This window comes from Strongylocentrotus purpuratus, unplaced genomic scaffold (genome assembly GCF_000002235.5).
Source record: "Strongylocentrotus purpuratus isolate Spur 01 unplaced genomic scaffold, Spur_5.0 spur5_scaffold_5, whole genome shotgun sequence".
Classification (NCBI taxonomy): Eukaryota; Metazoa; Echinodermata; class Echinoidea; order Camarodonta; family Strongylocentrotidae; genus Strongylocentrotus; species Strongylocentrotus purpuratus.
Window position 1 is genome coordinate 35,969,212 of NW_022145611.1, and position 19,998 is coordinate 35,989,209.

A 19,998-nucleotide genomic window follows, 5' to 3' on the forward strand; every position below is an offset into this window, starting at 1 on the left:
GAGGGGGAGGAGACCCAGAGAAGAGAGGCAGAGGGACGTGATGTTTGCAAGATGATAATTTATATACTTTCACCATATCATACGACCTGTGCAAGCTCTTCTTTAAATAGTCTATCAATATTAATATTTTCTATTCGTGAAAATGGCATTATTCATTCAAACATTGTTTATTGTCAACAGTGACTGCCACTACATCATTAAAAACACATTCCATCCTCAAAACAAATTAAGAATTCTCTGTTGACAATAACGATGCATTTTTAAACATATCAATTTTGACTGGGCCCCATATTCGGGTGTACCACAAATTCCATGATTTGAGCTCAAAAGAATAAGAAAACAGATTATGCTTTTGAAATAATTTCACTTCTGAAAGAGGATGTTCTGTTTTAAAAGGTATGTGAGACCCCTTTTACAAGGGACTTGGTCTTTTTCTCTGGATTGGATTCTGATACGTAAAATCAATCAAAAATACAGATGCATTCATATAAAAAGTTTCACATTACATTTATTGTGCTTTGAGCTGCATACCCCCGCACACCCTTCGGTGGCGTATTTATACGATACTTAAGAAAACACAGTACTTTCTGTCATGGGACATGGGTCTATATTTATATGATTATCAATTCAGAAATACTTTTCCCCCAAAACAGCAATATTTGTAGTCTAACTTATGGCACATGGGAAATATTTCGCCGAGTGACTAGTCATCTTTTGCCTGCTTATCATATTTTCACAACAAACTTCTAACATTGTCAACGAAATATTGCTAGCGATATTCCTATCTGATCAATCGTTATCACAAATTACACGGCGAACCTTTAAAATGACTGACCCTGTATTTAGTCTGTCTGCTTTTATGTTCTTCCTTGTTATAAGGTTATTAGCAGGGTAATGATTTGATGACCTCAAATTCGTAAGATATGCTGATAAGGGAAACTTTTAAACTTATTTCTGTCACGTACGGTCACATGTCGACAGCCACCGGCAGGGCGTCACGTGTGTATCTTTTTCAATTGTTCTCATGTCACTACGTCATTGAAGAATATATATGTATATATACGAATGAACATATAGTGAACTGTTATATTCCAGCTTATACATTGTATTATATTTCAATTTACACGCACTCCCAGAACATAATATATACCACTAGTTCTTTCTTTTAAAGAAAATATAGATCTTCGAAGGAAATTTACATTCATTACAGGTCTTGTATATCTGACACCAAATAAACAAAATCACATTTTAAATGTAAGACTGTAATAAACATATAATTGAAAGATATATTTTCTTCATTTTTATCAGTGATTTCATTATTATGATTATCATTTCTAATCAGGGGCTTCATTAGAAGGCCATAATACTTTTCAGAAAGTCTGTCGGCAAAATCTGTCATTGTTTTCATCCTATGTCAAAACATGGGGAATAGGTCCTTTTGCAAATCATTAATGATTCCTGTCGGCTAATGAAGAGCCTTTTCTGTACCTTGTCAGCAAATAAGAAGAAAAAAAATTGGGGATGGGTGAAAACATGTTCAAACATTACCAACAAACTTGTCAACAAATAGAATACAAAAGTAGCAAACTATCTGAGTAATAATGCATAGTATCAACGAAAAAAATGAATCTATATGACGCAATATACATTTAAAATTCAATGACAGAGAATAAGACCAAAGGTTCATAATGCACCAATATAACCATGAAAAGAAACACCACCTGTCATTTTACTAACTAATATGAAAAGGAATTCAAATGATGATTATGGTTCATATTTAACCATGTGGAATGAATATTCCACACAGAAGTAAAACCAATAAGACCCTCGGAGAGGAACTAAAACCGTCAGTCCTCTGGTTGCTTACTAACAAGCATTGCTTTCTTAGCAGTCAGGTAACTGACCACCACTTCTAAAAGACCAGAGTTGATTGCTTGCGTAATTCGGAGAATAAAGAGCAAATAGTGACAGGTATTTTGCTGATATGTGAAGTTTAAATAAGTATATGCTAACACCCTCAATTTTGACACAATAATAATATAACCTGTACCATAGATGATAATTTGTACCGTTTTTATATCTAAGTCTCATAGGAACAACTGAGTTTTTTTTTTTAGATACGTCTTACACAAAATAAAGATGTATTAAGCACTTAAAATGAAATTTCACAATACACACCAAATATATCCATGTGAATGATATTCATATTGGAAAGTAAAGGGCATAATTAAAACATATTGAAAAATACCTTTTCCGTTTGCTTAGTTAAATATTTAAAGAATAAAAAATACCTTTATTTACTGAGATGTTTTCATCGGTATCTCCTTTTTGCAAAAGGGTTACGAATCAAAAGCAGAAATTATTAAGTAATATATACATCCTGTATACTCATTCAAAATAGTTTTTACACATTAACTCAAAATCTTATTTCCACAATGGTAAACAGTAGTTCTATCCTATGAACGTTTTGCGTATTTAGACCCAATTGATCATTGTTCGGCAGCGAAGTTCTACAAAATGAAGTCGAGTCATATGACATGAACATACATTTTGGGCAGAAAGTTGAATCTGAACTAAAAGTCTTTCCACATAATCTTCTCAGAATGACAGTCAGAGTTGAGAAGTAAGCTATGTTTCTTCAGTGTTACCATCAAGATGTAGTCTATTTAGACAACGACGCCATCTGTTTGGACGAGACACTTGCTTCAAGTTTGTCCTAAAGTACATATTCAAAGAAAAAATACCATATTCGCAGTGGCTTTCATCTTTTATCCCGGGAACCATTTGAAAATAAATGTCTATATATTCACTTGACCTTGATTACATCCATCATTATCAAGAGAAGCGTTTGTTAGTACTGTTGATGTGTCAGTCCTCGTTACCTTCCTTGGTGGTAATATAGCTTCTTACAAGACTGGCTGCATCTTGTCGATCAATGTCTTTCACTGCTTGCTCGATGTAGGTCAGGGTGTAGCCCATCTTTTCACAGCAGTCTAGTATAGCCATTGTTGGATGTGAGCTGACGATGAAGCGATGCATGAGGTGTTCTAACCCCAGATAGCGTGCTAGCATGCTCCAGTCGTTTCCATACTCGGCCATGTCATCAAGAACTTGACCCAGGTCTTTCTTCAACCCCTTGGGAATGGTAGTGCATTGTGAGGTCTGGCTACTGCCATCCGTGCTCGCTTCACTCGGTGTTGTCGAGGATGACGCATCCCCTTCTGACCCGCCCTGATATTTCTTCTGAAATTCGCGGGGTGTGGTCCTCGAGAAAGGGGTGCGACCGCGGTGTTGTCCGAGGAGGCGGATGGTGTGGTGGTGTCGAAGGCTCTGTTTCCTTTGCGCCTCGCGGCGTTCCGACGTATGGCGGGCGGGCAGCGGGTAAAAGTCAAGATGCACGTAGGAGTCTTCCCCTGCAATGATAGATTCCCGGGAGCCGGGAGCTGGGGTTATGAGGTGCTGGGATCGAGCCTGCCACTGGGCAATGTCAGCAGGCGTGCAGTATGCACCATGCTCCTGTCAACAAACATAGACAGAAAATAATGACATGCAAAACAAGATGCACAATGAGCAGTCAAATCATTTAAAATACGAGCATCAATACCTCCATACGTCAAGTCATTTTCTCGTGTCCAATCATATTATTCAATTTCGACGTTCCTTTATTGTCAGTTATGAATGGCATTATAGTCCACGCATTGGATACAGCCAGTTAACTTCGGAACACATCCCTTTCCTCAAGTTTTCAGGACCTATCATGCATCATTGATCAGAAATATAACATTTAACAAAAGGTGAAGAGTTGCATGAAGATCACAATACTTATATTTCAAATAACACATTGTGAACTATGTGAACAAACCAACATACAAGTAATGTCATTAATGACAGCTCGAATAATAGTGACACTACCGAATCAGATATAGAGGAAGAAATAAAACAAAATCTCTAATCATACAGGACTGAAGTTAATCCATCTCAACTGTACATCGGTTATGAAGAATATTGATGAACTGAGAATACTGCACGCGAGAACTCGACCAGAGATTTTTGCTTTGAGTGAAACACATATTAATGACTTGATACATGACTCTAAACCGAAGGTTAGTGGATATAATATTGTACGCAAGGACGGAGATAGACATAGTGGAGGTGTAGCAGCATACATTAAAGCTGATTTTAATTATGTAATACGTGAAAATTTGATGAAAAATGGTCTATTGACGCGCTGTTGAATTGCAGTTCTCGCATATGAAAAATGTTATTTGTATTGTTTGATGCAGACCACCTAATTCTTGTGTTGAAATGCTTGGGAAATTTCGAAATGTATTACAAAGACTTGATGATATGAATAGTGATTATGTAATACTTGGTGACATGAATTGCAATATGCAGGCTGATAAAAAAATTAAACAAACCAACCTTCAGAAATTGTAGATAATTTGAATTTTTCCCAAATCATAGATGCTCCTAAAAGAGTCACAAAAGATACCTCTTCTATATTGGACTTGACTTGATAAATCTGGAGTTTTACCTACATGTATAAGTATGAATGACCACTATCTTGTATACTGTACATGGGGTAAAAATCGTAAAGTAAAACAGAATAGTTGTCATAAGTATAACTCAATGCGTGATCTTAATTTATTTTGAATGTAAATGCTTACATTTTAGATGTAAAACATATTCATTTGGATAATATTTAGCAATGTAAAAATATGAATATTATGATACATTTATAGAAAAATTGATGGTTATTATTGAAAAACATGCGCCTCTCAAGAAACGGAGAATAAGAAAAATAAGAATCCCCTCTGGATGACGTCAGAAATATTGGACTTAATTTGTGAAAGAAACTCTCAAATGAAAAAAACAATAAATTCTTTTAAAAAATGATGGTTGGACTGAATTTAAATGTTAAAGAAATCAAGTCATTATGTAAATTCGTATTTAATAGCGAAGGCCGATTTTAATTTAAAGAGTGTTAATTAAGCAAAGGAAACTCTTAACAAATTTGTAAATCATTTAACGCTCTTATGCCAAGTAAGAAAGATAATGAAAATAATATCATTATACAATACCATAATGGTATACTGCAAAATAAAGAAGAAATTGCAAATATATCTAATAATTTTTTTGTAGATATCGGTGTATCAATTCAAGAATAGAGATGTGATTATAATGATGATGATAATGAACGATTGTACAGAATACGCCTGTAATACTCGTCTTCAGTCAGTGATTAATCAGAGTGTCAGAGAATTATTGATGAATATTCCCGATAAAAGAAAAGCATTTGAAAATGAGAATTCATCAGTAACGCTCTTGAAACCAGTCGTTGAATATATTTTGAAGCCGTCGGTGTATTTAATTTATTTGTCATTTGCAACTGGCAAAGTTCCATTAAGCTTACAATCTAGAGTGGTAAAATAATAGATATGACCAATTATCGCCAAATATCCATACTACCAGTTATAACAAAAATATCAGAAAAACTTGTTTCTCAGTAATAATATTATTAATGTGAATCAATCAGGGTTTAGGCCGCCATCATTCTACGTTAAGGGCACTTTTTAGCGTCACCAAAGATTGGTTACATAACACTATGAATAAAGGGGAGGTGATTCATGGTAACAATATGATTTACAGAAAGCTTTCGATACCGTAGACCTCTCGATATAGTAAAATAAACTGCGTCTTAATGGATAAGATGAGCATACATGTAAATGGTTTCATAGTTACTTGAGCGATCAATTCACTGTCGTAAATGATGTTTAGTCTTCTCCACCGCTAATTAAATGTGGAGTACCTCAAGTTAAGACCACTATCATTAATGATCTTTATTGTTACTTACCAAACTGTCTTCGAAATTATGCTGTTTCATTATATGCCGATGATACTTGCATTTACTATACTTGTAATATTCTACAAGATATTGAAAATCATTTGAATCATGACTTTGTTTGCTTTTATTTCTGCGTTCAAAATAATACAATACATAATATAAAATGTGTTTACAAAGATAATATACAAAATAATTCATAAGATAAACAATATAGTCATGATACATAATGAATACAAAATAAGGAAGTGAGCTTAAACTTTTTTTAATAGATATATATCCATATATACGCACATATACATACATATACATATATATATACATATACATAGCACATGCATACATACATACACATACACATATACACCTATACATACTCTCACATATAATATAATATAATATAACACATATAATATAGTATATAATCCAATCAATGAACGCAGGAGACCGCCATTGTGAGCGGTAAGGCTTGAAATTGATGGCGGCCTCATAAAAAGATTCGTGACTGAAATTGATATTTACTGATCAAGTGGGTGCATTGCAGGTGCAGGTGCTGGTGCTGTATGTAGCAGTTGAGTAAAATGAGGATATTGAATGACGAATGTGAATATTTATGTGAATATATTAATTTGGAGTATGGGATTCATAAGATTGAATGATAGTTTTTTAGAGTGGCTTTCAAGGAGTATATGGTCGAACAAGATTTAATATTGTCTGAAAGATTATTCCAGATGTCTGGACCATAATGACGAATTGATTTAGAGGCAATTAACAATCTTGGGTTTGTGAGATGAAAGTTTCCGGATATGCGAGTTGGGTAGGTATGGACAGAGCTATTGAACTTAAACATGTCATCAAAAGACGAAGGGAGCAGATTATTAATATACTTAAACATAATGATAGCTATTTGAATAGTATATAAGTCGGCAATTTTTAGTGCTTTTTGTTTAAAAAATAAAGGATCGGTGTGGGCCAAGTAATGCGATCCTGTACAAATGCGAATTGCTCTCTTTTGTAGTTTAAAAATAGGGGTCAGCTTTGTAGAACCACAACTAGCCCAAACAACGTTACAGTAGGTTATATATGGGAGTACTAACGAATTATACAATAAAAATAAAGTTTTATGAGGTAACATAAATCTTAACTTGGAAATTATTCCAATACTTTTTGAGATACTTACGGAATATTTCTGATTGGTCTTCATGTTGGAATTAAATACAAAGAAATATGAAACAATGTTAATCGGATTTTTAAAAAGAATTCGTGGACAAAATCTAGATCTTTGTATTGATAACATGAAGATGGAATCAGGTTACCGTGTGTAAATAGCTTGGGATATACATTGATAACTCTTTAGATTGGGATAAATATGTAGAAAAATTGTGTAAAAATACTGAAAAGAATTTGTATTGGTTAAAATTAAAAAGAATAAGAATTGCATTTTGCAAAAAAAGCCCATTTCTTTATATATAACTTAAAAACTCAAAGTAAATTAGATTATTGTGATGTTGTTTGTAATAATACGAAGAAACAAAATAGTCAAAAATGGCAAATTTTACAAAATAGATAAATTTCTTAAAACAGTAATAAGAATGGAAAATAGATATTCAACTACACTTTTGTATGAAAATTTGTTTTGGGATACCTTAGTTGGGAGATGTAAAAAACATGTTTTATGTATAAAATTGCAGACCAATTAAATCCGGATCATCTTTCAACTAAATTTAATCGGATGTTTACTTTACCAAGTATTAAAACGTGCTCCAAAAAGAAAAGTTTAAGTTATGTTGGTGCAAGACTATGGAATGAATTGCCGGTATAGAAACTAAATGTAAACCAACCTACTATGCTTTCAAAAGAAATTAATAATATTTGTGATATCATGTTTGACTTTAGCAAACAAAACTACTGATTTGTTTTTTCGAAGGGGTCGAATTCACAAGATCTTTGAGTAGATCTTTAATCTGATCCCCACTCAATTTATGTTATTTGTGTTGTCATCTACTGATTTTGCTATGTCCATCTTTTTATATTTGTTATACATGTATGCGTTTATTCGCAATTCTATGTGTCTGTTTTTTATATTGAGTGAATAAATTATTTGAATTAAAAACTTCTCTTTTTTCTTCTTCTTTTTTCTGTTACTATTCTTCTTTTCTCAATTAGGGCTTGTTTATATTTCTCGCCTTCTAACCTATATGTATGTGTATGTTTCAGTTAACTTTGCACGTCAACCATGTTAATCTAATGCATGTTTCTTTGTAAAATTGTTATTGCCTTTATACATGAACGGCCATGCTGAAGAACAGCCATATGGCTGCAGTATGCCACCGTGCTAAAATAAACGAAACGAAGCGAAACGAAACGAAACCGTATAAGAAACAGATAGAAAAACATATCATTCAAGAAAAAAAGGAACCTTCTAACAGTAACAATTTCTTTCACGATTCCTTCACATCTTATTAAATTCCTTGACAAGCAAGTTCATAAAATGATAGCGAAACGTTCATGTATGCAAGCAAGCTAACTAACTGGAATATTTTATAAACATTTTTCCCTTCTCATCAATGGTATTTCAAGGCCGATTTCTTACAAAAAATTATGAAGAATCAGGGAGCACATCGGTGTGTTCTTCTTTTAAAAGGTGAATTGATTTCTTTTTCTTTTTATCATCATAGTTCACATCTGTTTTTTAATCAAACCTTTGAATCGAACAACAACAACAAAACAAGTCTCGTGATGTTCTTCTTTCGTTGGCGTATCTACATAAACAGGGACGGGGGAAGAGCTAAATGTATCTGGCTCACTGTAAGTTGTACCGATTCTTTTCCTTTTTAAAAACGAAGGAACAATGATGGGTACGCCATTTGGCAGAGGGTTATTACTTACATCGGCTGAGAAACTAAAAACTGCGTCTTCCTGCCAACTGTCTGCCCCGGTAGAATCGGCCTGTCTGAGAGTGACGTTAGCCTTTCCTTGACTAGCTGTGTTCTTAAACTTTACTCTCAACATGGTGAAAGGAGACTGCCAAAGCTTCTTCTGGGGAACCGTCTATAAGGAATGGATTCAAATAAATACACTAAGTTTGATATTTCGGGCAAGTAGCTGAATGGCTGATCAGTTTGACTTCGAAAGTTAGAAAATAGATCCATAATGCTCAGGAGGGGGGAAGTAAGGTTTATTTTCAATAAAGGTAAGGTGAATTCTAATCATACGTCTTACACTAACAGCATTAATACATCAAAACAAGAAGAGCAATATCAAATTAATTCCCTACTCTAGTCTTGTCTCACATCACTTTTAGAATGATGCTCAACTCAACATGTATTTTCAATCCTTGACCATTAGTACCATTCAAAAAGGCAGGTCTGAATTGCGATGTAATGATCATCAACACCTTTCGGGTTAAAAAATGATTTAACATATAGTCTGTTTTGGATTAGGAATTAGTTTAATGATACTGCAGTGCCGCTATCAAGCGCGTACGCAGGGGGGTGGTTTTGGGGTTAACCCCCCCCCCCTCGAGTGTTTTTTTTATGTGTATGTTTTATGTATGTTTTTTTTTAAAACCCCCCTTTTGATTTTAAAACCCCCCCCCCCCTTGAAAAAAATCCTGCGTACGCCACTGGCCGCTATCCAAAATGAAACATCATGTTATGTAGTCCTGCAATCATATTTTCAAATAATGGAACAGTGGTCAGTATTTTCGATGTTTGACTTACCAGCACATCGGGTTGGTCATTGCAGAGTTGAAGACCTTCAAGGTCATGTAAGGTCAAGGACAGTTCACTGCCACCTCTTTGAATGGAAAAGGATGTACTGACGTCACTCAATACGGAGCCGCCATTGAACTCCTTCTCTTCAATGATCTGTTCAGTTTATGAGAACAAAATAAGAAAAGGAATCGTTAATACAGTATTGTTCTTTTTCCTAAACCACACTCGTAATCATCTTCAGTTTCGGTAACCATGTAGGTAAAGTTTGTCTGTGAAAGGTTTTCATATGTGAGATACGTTTTGCTGGTGTCTAAATCCGTGTTTGAAATCCTGTGATATTTTGTTCCTGTGATTTCAATTTTCCTTTCCAATCGTTGTACAGCAAGGAATTTGCAAAAGGTATGTATACAAAGCTACATATAACTTTTATAATTCCGACATGATATTGCATTCTGAAGCCTCGACTCCCGTGAGATTTCTTCAAAAGAATGTTGTTCTGTTTTTCAACCTTTTTTGGTGCTTGAACCCCCTAGCTCCTTGTCATTGAGTGTACTAGCGTCAGACAACCCAGGTAATCAAGTGTAGTTCATGCAAACATTTTGAATCTCAAATCATTTGAAATTGAGTGTTTTTTGTTTGTTTTGTTTTTTAATTCTTTGAACGGATGTTTGCAGGACGCAGAGTCAAGTCAAGAAACATGCATACCGTCCAGACTGCATCACTGCTGATATTGTTGAAGAGGTAGATGTGTGCTGTGACGACTTCTGTATGGGCACTGGCTCTAGTGAAGATGGCCATCTGCATGGACTTTCCAAGTATTCCAGGACCATCTAAAAGGAAGGCGTAGCTACCCAGATGAAGAGTTCCAAGCTTAAGACATCGCTGCTTGACGCGGCATGTCAGGGCTGTGTTAGTCTCTGGTACTTCTCGCCATTGTGCGAGGGTGTCTAAGGAAAGATAAGCAAGCATGCAACAGAGAATCCAGATAAAGATAAAGGCAGACAGTAATATTAGTGATGGCCAAGGACTTAAAATGACCCAAATAAATAGTTTTGTTAACAAGTATAGATATAGGAAGCAGATTTTGGTGTAACTTACTGTAATGTTAATATATTTAATCTTGATATGTCTCCCGTTCCGTTATGTTCATACCCAAGTTGATTAACATGAGCGTCGCATTTTCATTTATAAGATCTGTAGTATTCCTTTGAAAAGGAAGATCTAGAAAAATTTCTTACTATCGCTTAGGGGTGGTCTATGCCACAGACTAACTCTGCATTCGTTGAGGTCACCGATGTTAGCACAGTGAGGTATCTCCAGCTGCAAGGGTTTGAGAAGCGGTCTATGGTAGTTGAAACTCCTGCATTCGATGACCTGCGCGCTGTGGGCATTGATACCAGGTAGCTCATTGTCAGTAATCACCGGGCATTCCCATTGCTGTGGTGTGATGGAAACAAAACATTTATTCTCTCGAGGAACATCTATGGCTTCTTGAGGAACCCTCAGGCAGAAGCCGTATGCCTTCACGCAGGTCCCAAGCTTGTCTACCTTGGTGCAAATGATAGGTACCACATCCAACTCAATGTAGTTCAGTTCTTCGCTTTCACTCGAGCTTGATGCATCAGGGTAATCCTCATCGTCACTTTGTACATCGCTACTTGAGACGTAGCCAGGAAGTGTCTGAAGTGGTCTAGAAACATAGAATAAAAAAGAACATCCTAATGATTGCATATCGTCTTTTGAAAACAAATCTTTAGGACTTAATTCTACAACGTTCATGTGGATTAATATAATGATTCTATCGGAATACCACCTTAAGATAGTCAGGAAACTGATTGCATTATTGTTTAATTTAATTGCTCTCACCTTGGTTGGACAGGTGGTGGAAGATCGTCCGAAGGCCTGAAGATAGGTTTGAGATATGCCTGTGAATCTCTGTCAGAAGCACATGAAGAAACTGATCTGGCAGGAGAAGGAACACGTGGGCTCGGCGTCGGAGGATCACGTGCTGGAATCGAAAGCTGACTGGTAAACTGCTTCGGGACTTCGGGCTTTGGCACTTCGGGTTTCGGGACATCGTGCTTCGGGACATCAGGCAAGGAACCCCTTGGTTTGGAAGGAGGAGATGGTAGAGGGGTACAACTTGACGGCCGAGGTGGTGGTTTGGGTCGAGCTGTAGTACAGAAGGTTCACGCCGGAAATGATTTAACTAAGATAACGTATGGCACAAATACGAGGACCTTATAAAACTCGCTGTAATTTATAGACTTGAACAAATTATCTTAATTTTTGTAGAGAAATCATTTCAACGGTGTTCATCTGATTAGTGGTTATCTACAATTATTCCTGTCCAAAACACTCGAGACTACTTGGAGTTTGTTGGTCTAGCTTTCATCTTAATTGCTGTACAGTATGTTTGATATACACTATTAGTCATACATTTTAGACAACCTACACATTTGCAAATAATCTAGTTCAGTTGTCTAGAAAGCCATGATCATACATACCTTGACACGAATTCGGATTACACGCCCTGAAGAGAGCTCGAAACCAGGCCTGTCTCTCGTGTTCAGCATCTGCGATGAAGGTGAACACCCTTCCAGGAGTCTTCAGGAGGAAGTTAAATCCCCCTTTGGGCCATTGAGGATGGTGATCTCCAGTCATGCTCAATGAGAAACCTTCTGTATGGGACCCCAGTTTGACCACCTTGAGTGGGTTAGCATCCTGTTGAAAGGACCAACGATCAAGTATTGTTGGGTCATGGTGGGCATGATTTATTGCAAAGACATAATTTCATGTCAAAAAGGTGCACATGGTGGCCTGGAATAACCTTTTTTCAACAATCACTACATATTTTTTCTTCAAAAAGCAATACTTTCATCACAAACTGTAAAAAATATATAGACAAACAAAAATGATTGCATTCGATGTAGATTTGACATTTTATGTTATGGTAAAGTTGATAGCTGTCTTCACCACAGATAAAGCAAACACCCGAATACATAATTGATAATTTTGATCAAACAAATGTTGGGAGTACAAAAATCCTTGCCTTAGACCTTGGTCCTACAAACCAGGAACAAAACTTCATGGCATGTCAATGACATAACTCACCAGCTCGTTGTTGAAGTACATGAGGCGTTTGCCGTAGAGGATACACCATCTTCTTTTGAAGGCCTTCTTAGCTGAACTATCAGTCTTCTGCAAAGACCCTTCCAAGAGAATCTCATGGTTCAGAGTCCGATGAACCTGTGCAAGGACCGAAATAGGACCGGGTGTGTGATGTATCGACAGGCATATTGTGGATTCGTAAATAATCATATTACCCATGGAAACAAATTCATTTTCATTTTCAAGCAAGGTGGTTCATGGAATAAAGATGGGTAAAGGCTCAAGTACAGTATTGGCAAGTACTGAATTCGTTTGTAAAATTTCTTAAGTTTAGTTGAAAACAGTCCGCATAAACTTGTACGTCTCCATCTTTGATTTAAGTAAGGCGCATATGGAAAGTGATTTTTGTAACATCTAAGCCTGCGTTCACACTACGAGCATTTATCGTAAAGCTGTTATTCGACAAGTCATTACATTACTCCTCGTCTGAACATCGTATGAAGAAACTTCGTACATCCATGGCATAACCGGTGAATCTTTTTGATATAAGGAAATTAAACGTCAGGCAGCGTAACGCCTGTTTGAGCAACGTTTGGAACATAAAATCGATGAAGACCAATCGTATCATTTTTTTAAAATCATATAACTGGGCTGGGCCTATCGTGAGAGCACACTGATGATCGTCATCTGTCACGTCGTCAAAATTGGTTTATTTATATGGCATTTCTTTAGACGATGTTGTTTTCTAGTTTATATACGCTCCTTTCACATACGATGATTTTTCTTTATACGCCGCTTCGGTATACGAGTTTAGAATAAATATCCGATTGCATTATGCTTTGTAGTCCATTTCCAATTATTACATTACATGCAATAACTTCGAAAAGTTACCTGTTTAATCATGGTGATGTCAACAATTATCCTGTATTTTCGTATTACAAATGTTATATTTGTAATGACCACTCTGAGCTTGTGATACCTTGCAACATGAATAATAGAAAACTGCAGACACTGTACCAAAGTCATGTCTCTGTGTACAAGACAATTATTAGGCCTAAGGCTTGGAATCTGGAAGTGGACGAAGCGTTGAGGCAAGATAATTAAATTAATACAAGCCAGCTTGAATAATAGTGCATCAAGCGTCCCTCAATCTATTAATGGCTGCTAATGTCTATCAAATGGACAATTAAAGCCCTAATTTCCACAACTTCCCGTCTTTCAGTATAGTCTGTTCATAGCGTTTTTTTCATGTGGCGGTCTTTCTTTATCAGTTCCCTTCTTCACACGATAACAACTCTCCAATTCCAGTGGAAAAAATACAATATCCTTCTGTATATTATGATCTTTAGTTTCGTTTCAGAAACAAAAGCAGCTGTATTTTTTATGATCTGACCGCAATATTCGAGAACTACATTTAGAATTTCCATTGTAGTTACTCGTTGCTTCAATGCATGACAATACATGAATAGTGAATACATTCAATGCTATTTATTACTTCAGCATATGTGTATCATTTTGTTCTCAGCATGCTCAATGCGTGGGATATGACTTGTCTAGGACTACGGTAAAGTTATTTGTTCCCAACTGGTTTAAAGTTTCGCTTGAGAATACAGCAAGGCAAAGAAATCAACCAGAGAAGAACAAATAATACATCCAGGTGTTTGTTTTGTAACGTGTTCTCATACAGACCTGTACATGAATACAATAGTATCCAGGTCGGTGCGTGAATGCACCATTAACAAAAACTGTTATTGCATTCATTCCGATTTCTTTTACATGTGATTACATCGAATGAAAATAGTTGATAATGCTTCGTCTCTTTCTTACAAGAGCACCCGAAGAGGAACAGTGGAATTCTTTAAATTCGCTGTAATTATGGTATCGAGGTTTATTCCGTACCATACTTAAATAATAATCGCTGAAGAATTATTAAAAAAAACACACAGACAGAAGGATTCTCTACCCCCATTTGTCCCGTGTTTTTTAATTTATTATCACAAAAGCAATAAGTTGCTTTCAATTACGAAGAAAAAGGTAATGTCCCTTCCTTCCATTGTCCTCGACATGTTCTTTGAAAATCAACCGAGCTTTTGTTTTTAATTTTCAACTCGTGACGAAGAACAATTTTTCGCTTCTTCCGTGTTTGTCTTGATCATGTTTCGAGGTCAAGTGGGTTGGTATCGTGTTGATTTTAGGCTATATTTACCTGGTTTACACCGTCGGGTTGTTTGGACTCTAGTCTGACATACCTGGCAACCCAGAACTTGACAATGCAAATGGCTTGGTACCACTCTATCATGTCCTGTATGGAGAAAGATAGGGAGAAAGAGGGAGGGAGAAAGAGGGAAGGAGAGAGAGAGAGAAAGAGAGAGACAGAGAGATAGAGAGAGAGAAAGAGAGAAAGAGAGGGGAGTTATGTTTTTAGTCTACACATGGATTGCATAGTTACACTGATGCCATTGTATTTTTGTTTGCCTTGTGTAAAGAATGCACACAACATTTGTAGATCATGCATGGTAAATATGTTTATGAACTCAAGTCCATTAGCGTAGCCAAAATGGAAAGGGGGCATGGGGAAAATACTATTGTCCCTTCCATTAATGGATGGGTATCTAGTAACCAGTCGGCAGAAATAAGCCTGATCAAAGTTTTACGCTTATGCATATTCTCTCGACCACCCATCCCCCCCCCCCCACCCCCCGCCACGAAGACGCAGATTCGAAGTCGATGTAAATATGACATTCTGCTATTGTTAGATAACTATTTACACTATTATAAACATTATATCAGTATCATAGACATTGCAAGATTTATTTCCAAGATAAAATAACAGGTTTTTGTGCAAAATCATCTTCGCATAGAGAGAGATATATTTTCCTGAACACTTTGATCAGTTGAATATAAATCCTTCCCTTATTAACGGATATTTTTTAATTTTACTTCATAAAGTAATGGATACCATTCCCAAGACTTTTCTGCTCTAATAATTACCCCCACCCCGGTCTCTCTCTCTATCTCTCCCTCTCCCTCTCTCTCTCTCTCTCTCTCTCTCTTTCTCTCTCTGTCCCTGTCCCCCTCTCTCCCCCTCTCTCTGTCTCTCTATCTCCCTGTCTTTCTTTTCTGTCTCATGTTCTTACTCTCTCTCTCTCTTTATTTCTCTCTCTCTCTCTCTCTTTCTTTCTCTCTCGTTATTACTTTCTTTCCATCTTTGCGTCTTTCTCTCTCTTTCCCTCCCCTTTCTTCCTGTTCCTCCTTCACTCTCACTCTCTCTCTCTCTCTCTCTCTCTCTCTCTCTCTCTATCTCTCATCACCTCCTATGCACTCCTAACCTGTCTTGAATCCTGACTTTAAGGTGGCAACATTTTACCTCTTCAAAAACGCTCGGCTAAATTAATGACAACACAATAGCTTCCCGTCTACAGTGAGTCATACACGTTGAAAGTCTCATTCTAAACCAGGAAGGCGTGAGGAAGCCACCGTAAGAATTTTAGTAACGACAATAGAGAACTTCCTTAGTATTGAGTGCCACCTTATACCTGGACAGGGTCGGTATCATATCAATTATCAGGAATTAATCCCTTGAAATGCTATAGCCGGGGTAATAATAAATGCGCCTCGGAATAGAATTTCTAGAAAGACGGCGCTATAGAAATACCTATTATTATTATTATTATTATTATTATTATTATTATTATTATTTTTATTATTATTATTATTATTATTATTATATTTGTTATTGACCAGGTTATAATTATTAATCGGACATGCATATTTGTTATGCTTGTTTTTGTGTTAGCCCCAAACATTATTATAAGTCACATTTCCCTTGAATATAATGATTATTAATCCTAATCACAAAGTTTTCTAGAATGATGATACTGATGATGATTCACTGCATTTGCATGGCGCCATGCAAATATTATCTGTTTAAAAAAAAAACATTTAAAGGCGCGAGCTCCTCCAATAAAGTTGGCATTTAAATGTCTGAAGGAAGATGTGAGATCACACTTAAATGAAATTATTATTCGTTTGTATTTCACTTGAACGATTATCAAAGTAAAAGTTGACACGCAGAGTTGATAAGTATGAACTCGTGTAAAAAAAAAAATTAAAAAAAGGTTGAAAAAGAAAATAACAACTCTGAAATTGTGTTGAATTATAATACTAATATCTGGAATGATGCCTGAACGCTTGGTGACCGTATAGACTGGGCTGAACCAGAAGGAATAGGTAAGCTGCTCTTATCAATTTTCAGAATTTAATTGCATAAGACAATAGAAAAATATATGGGGCCGCTCGCTATTTATAAGGACCGCTATTCATATTTTGAGAAAAAGGTCATTATTCATAAGGGTCATATTTCATAAGGACTGCTATTCATAATCGAAGTAGAGGGTCCCGATTCATAATACGAAATCAGGGTCGTTATTCATAGGGGTCCCTATTCACAATACGAGGAGATTGAGGGTCGCTATTCATAATTCACCCTCTTCTCGTATTACGAATAGTGGTCCTTATGAGTAGTGACCCCAATATAAATTATAAACAGCGCCCCTTCTTAATGTTTATGAATAGCGGTCCTTAAGAGTACTGACTCTCAATGTGAATTATGAATAGCGACCCCCTTTCCGTTTTATGAAGAGCGGTCCTTCACCATTTCTACGTTATGAATAACGGTCCTTGTGAATAGCAGTTCTTATGACTAGCGGGGTTACCCCAAATATATAATGTTGAAATTCGATGATTCTAATATTTCACAGGACTGGTAATTTAATCAGTTAACACATTTGCATCCTTCCCGATCTATAAGGAAAGTTGTTTGTTCAGTTCTTCAAATTAAGGATGCATCACTAATCATATCAACAGAAACAAGGTTTTGACTCCTTTCTCAAACGGAAATATTATTGTCCTGTTCTAATTTCGTATCATTATAACCATTTCATAGGAAACAGTCTGTTGTTAGTTTTGGTTTTATAAGCGTTCACTATAATTTTTTCACTCATGTCAGTCAACGAGAAGTAAAAGTCTTTTTGATGTACAAAAATGGCACTTCTATCATATAGCCTAACTTGATAATCAATAAATCAATTTAACAGAAACTTGTTAATATTGAAAGCAGGTCTATCATTAAGATTTTGGTTATGCCATGTTGCATGTAGAAGAGAAAAAAAATCTTAATTTTGTCCAACAATATCTGTCTGTTTTTATACAATTACTCGAAAATACCTACACGTCCCTATAATGACTATCATAGGCCAACATGGTATTGAAATAAAGCTACAGTTTTTCTATTCTTTGGCCCCAACTGACCTTTAATATCGCATAATAACCTCCAACCAGGGATATCCCTGCTCCAACTACATCCGTTTAGTTTCGAATGCGTGAATAAAAGAATCTCACAGAGTTCAGTTGAGTTTCATACCAATTCTCATGCAATCTAATGTCAATATAGGAAGGAGCATGATCGATTGACAGCAGGGGCAGAGGAAAAGAATGATTGAAATTAAGACCCAAGCTATAATAGACATATTAGTCCAATAAAATTGCCGAAATGTACAGAGGTTTAGTCCGTGTGTTCACTTTTAAACAAACAGCACGATTTATAGTTTTGTACGAATGACTTTTATCTGCTCATGTGCAAATAGTATATACTGATTTTAAAGCACAATGAATATTCGTTGAGTGCATCAAGTAGTAGTATTTTAATGAAAGATGTTAACTTGTCAAAACAGCATACGTCAACTCAGCCTTGATATATTCTACTCTAAATGCTCTTTAAAGACAAAACAATTTCCCTTTCTTCCTGTGTGAAAGTGATAATAGGAAAAACCGAATAAAAATGATTCTCAGAAGTTGTATTGACGAGCTTTCGACACACTCCAGGATATAACACGAGAAGAATGACACGCGATCAATAAACGCAATGATGTAAACATGAATAATGTGTTTGTAAGCTCTTATCAATGATTTTGCAGGCAATATTTCAACGTTATAGTGAAAGTATTAACAGACAAATCCTGCAATTAGACTTTCATTCTGATGTTATTTTACGAGTCGGTGGAAAAAAATGCTCAAGTACTTTCCTTTTTCGCCGATAATCTAATAGTTGACCTGTATTCAAAAAGTTTATTTTAGTACAGACTTAAGTAAACAGAATCTAGTGCAATGATGTATGGAGCACCATGTGTCAACTTGTGTACTTCAACTTTTTTAAATCGTCTTAAGTTAGTTCTCTTTCATACAAGTATCAGTAAAACGTCTTACCTTCTCGTGATCAGCATATAGATAAATCATCCGGACTTGTCTTCCTTCTTCTAAGATGAGCTGAAGACCATTAGGATGACGTATCTTATCTTCTGAGGCCAGACATACATGGACATTATTCAGGCTTACATCTCCTCGAAGATTCTGCTTCTGTTTTTTTTTAATAAAAAGAGAGGAAAATTGTAATCCATTGTACAAACGCACCTACACAAATATTTATAATTTTTCATGATTAAGATTCTTCTTGATCAAACTTATAATTAAAGGTAACATTAGAATTACATGATATTGTGAGACAGTCACATATCTATTTTTGTTATTAGTTTCTTGTATGTTTCCAATAGGTTCATTGTCAATTTATAAATATAGCTAATTTGTGCTTTTACTGTGTTTAAATGATCCAATCAATCAAAAAACTACAAGTCAAATCAAATCAAATCAAATCGATTCAAATGTATTTATTCTAAAAAAAAGTACAGAATGTAAAGGATCCTTATATTGCCATCGATGTAGTACAGTATCAAATTATAAACAAGTCTTATCAAATCAAATCAAATCAAATCAAATCAAATCAAATCAAACCAATCAAACTAAGAACAATAATTACATTGGCGTCTGTGTAGTAAACCAGGGATGCTCGCGAGCCCGACTGACCGCCGATACTGAATTCAAACCATCTCTTCTGGAACATGTCATCATCTCGACCTCGTTTCCATAGATACCCAGTCTTCTCGCCTATCTTGAGGTAGGCTGGCACAGTGGTGGAGATGTTATCCGCCCTTTTGGGAAGTTTGGGGAAGGCTGCGTCCTTCTCTGGACCCATGAAGTGGCGTTTGATGTATTTTGAGATCAACCAGTGTTCCCGGAAAGCCCTTCAGGAGTAAGGGGTAGATACAAACTTACGAAATACAGCAAAGGATATTTTTATGATATACCCATTCACTGAAGGACATATGATTTGAAATAATTACTTTTACGAACTTAATCTTCATCTTTTCAATAGGATTAACTGATCAACTTTGTATTAGACATAGTTATTCCATTTAATAATTTCCTTACTTTTAT

At 35.9% G+C, this 19,998-nt stretch overlaps 1 protein-coding gene across 3 annotated transcripts in view; it reads right to left on the minus strand.

The window, feature by feature from the left end:
* Positions 1-43: 43 nt before the first annotated feature.
* LOC582857 overlaps positions 44-19,998 on the minus strand; it is a 28,871-nt gene continuing 8,916 nt past the window's right edge. Inside the window, exons 5-16 of one of the 3 annotated variants that reach the window (XM_011681630.2) lie at positions 19,541-19,805; positions 18,934-19,083; positions 14,876-14,971; positions 12,673-12,807; positions 12,066-12,282; positions 11,425-11,731; positions 10,797-11,248; positions 10,264-10,505; positions 9,565-9,711; positions 8,732-8,893; positions 7,023-7,040; positions 44-3,516 (exon numbers count right to left, since the gene is read on the minus strand). In XM_011681630.2, coding sequence (XP_011679932.2) covers positions 2,869-3,516; positions 7,023-7,040; positions 8,732-8,893; positions 9,565-9,711; positions 10,264-10,505; positions 10,797-11,248; positions 11,425-11,731; positions 12,066-12,282; positions 12,673-12,807; positions 14,876-14,971; positions 18,934-19,083; positions 19,541-19,805 — 2,839 coding nt within the window. In that variant the 3' untranslated portion in view covers positions 44-2,868. The remainder of the gene's footprint in view (positions 3,517-7,022; positions 7,041-8,731; positions 8,894-9,564; positions 9,712-10,263; positions 10,506-10,796; positions 11,249-11,424; positions 11,732-12,065; positions 12,283-12,672; positions 12,808-14,875; positions 14,972-18,933; positions 19,084-19,540; positions 19,806-19,998) is intronic. The other 2 variants (XM_782795.5, XM_011681631.2) reach the window with 2 other exon arrangements.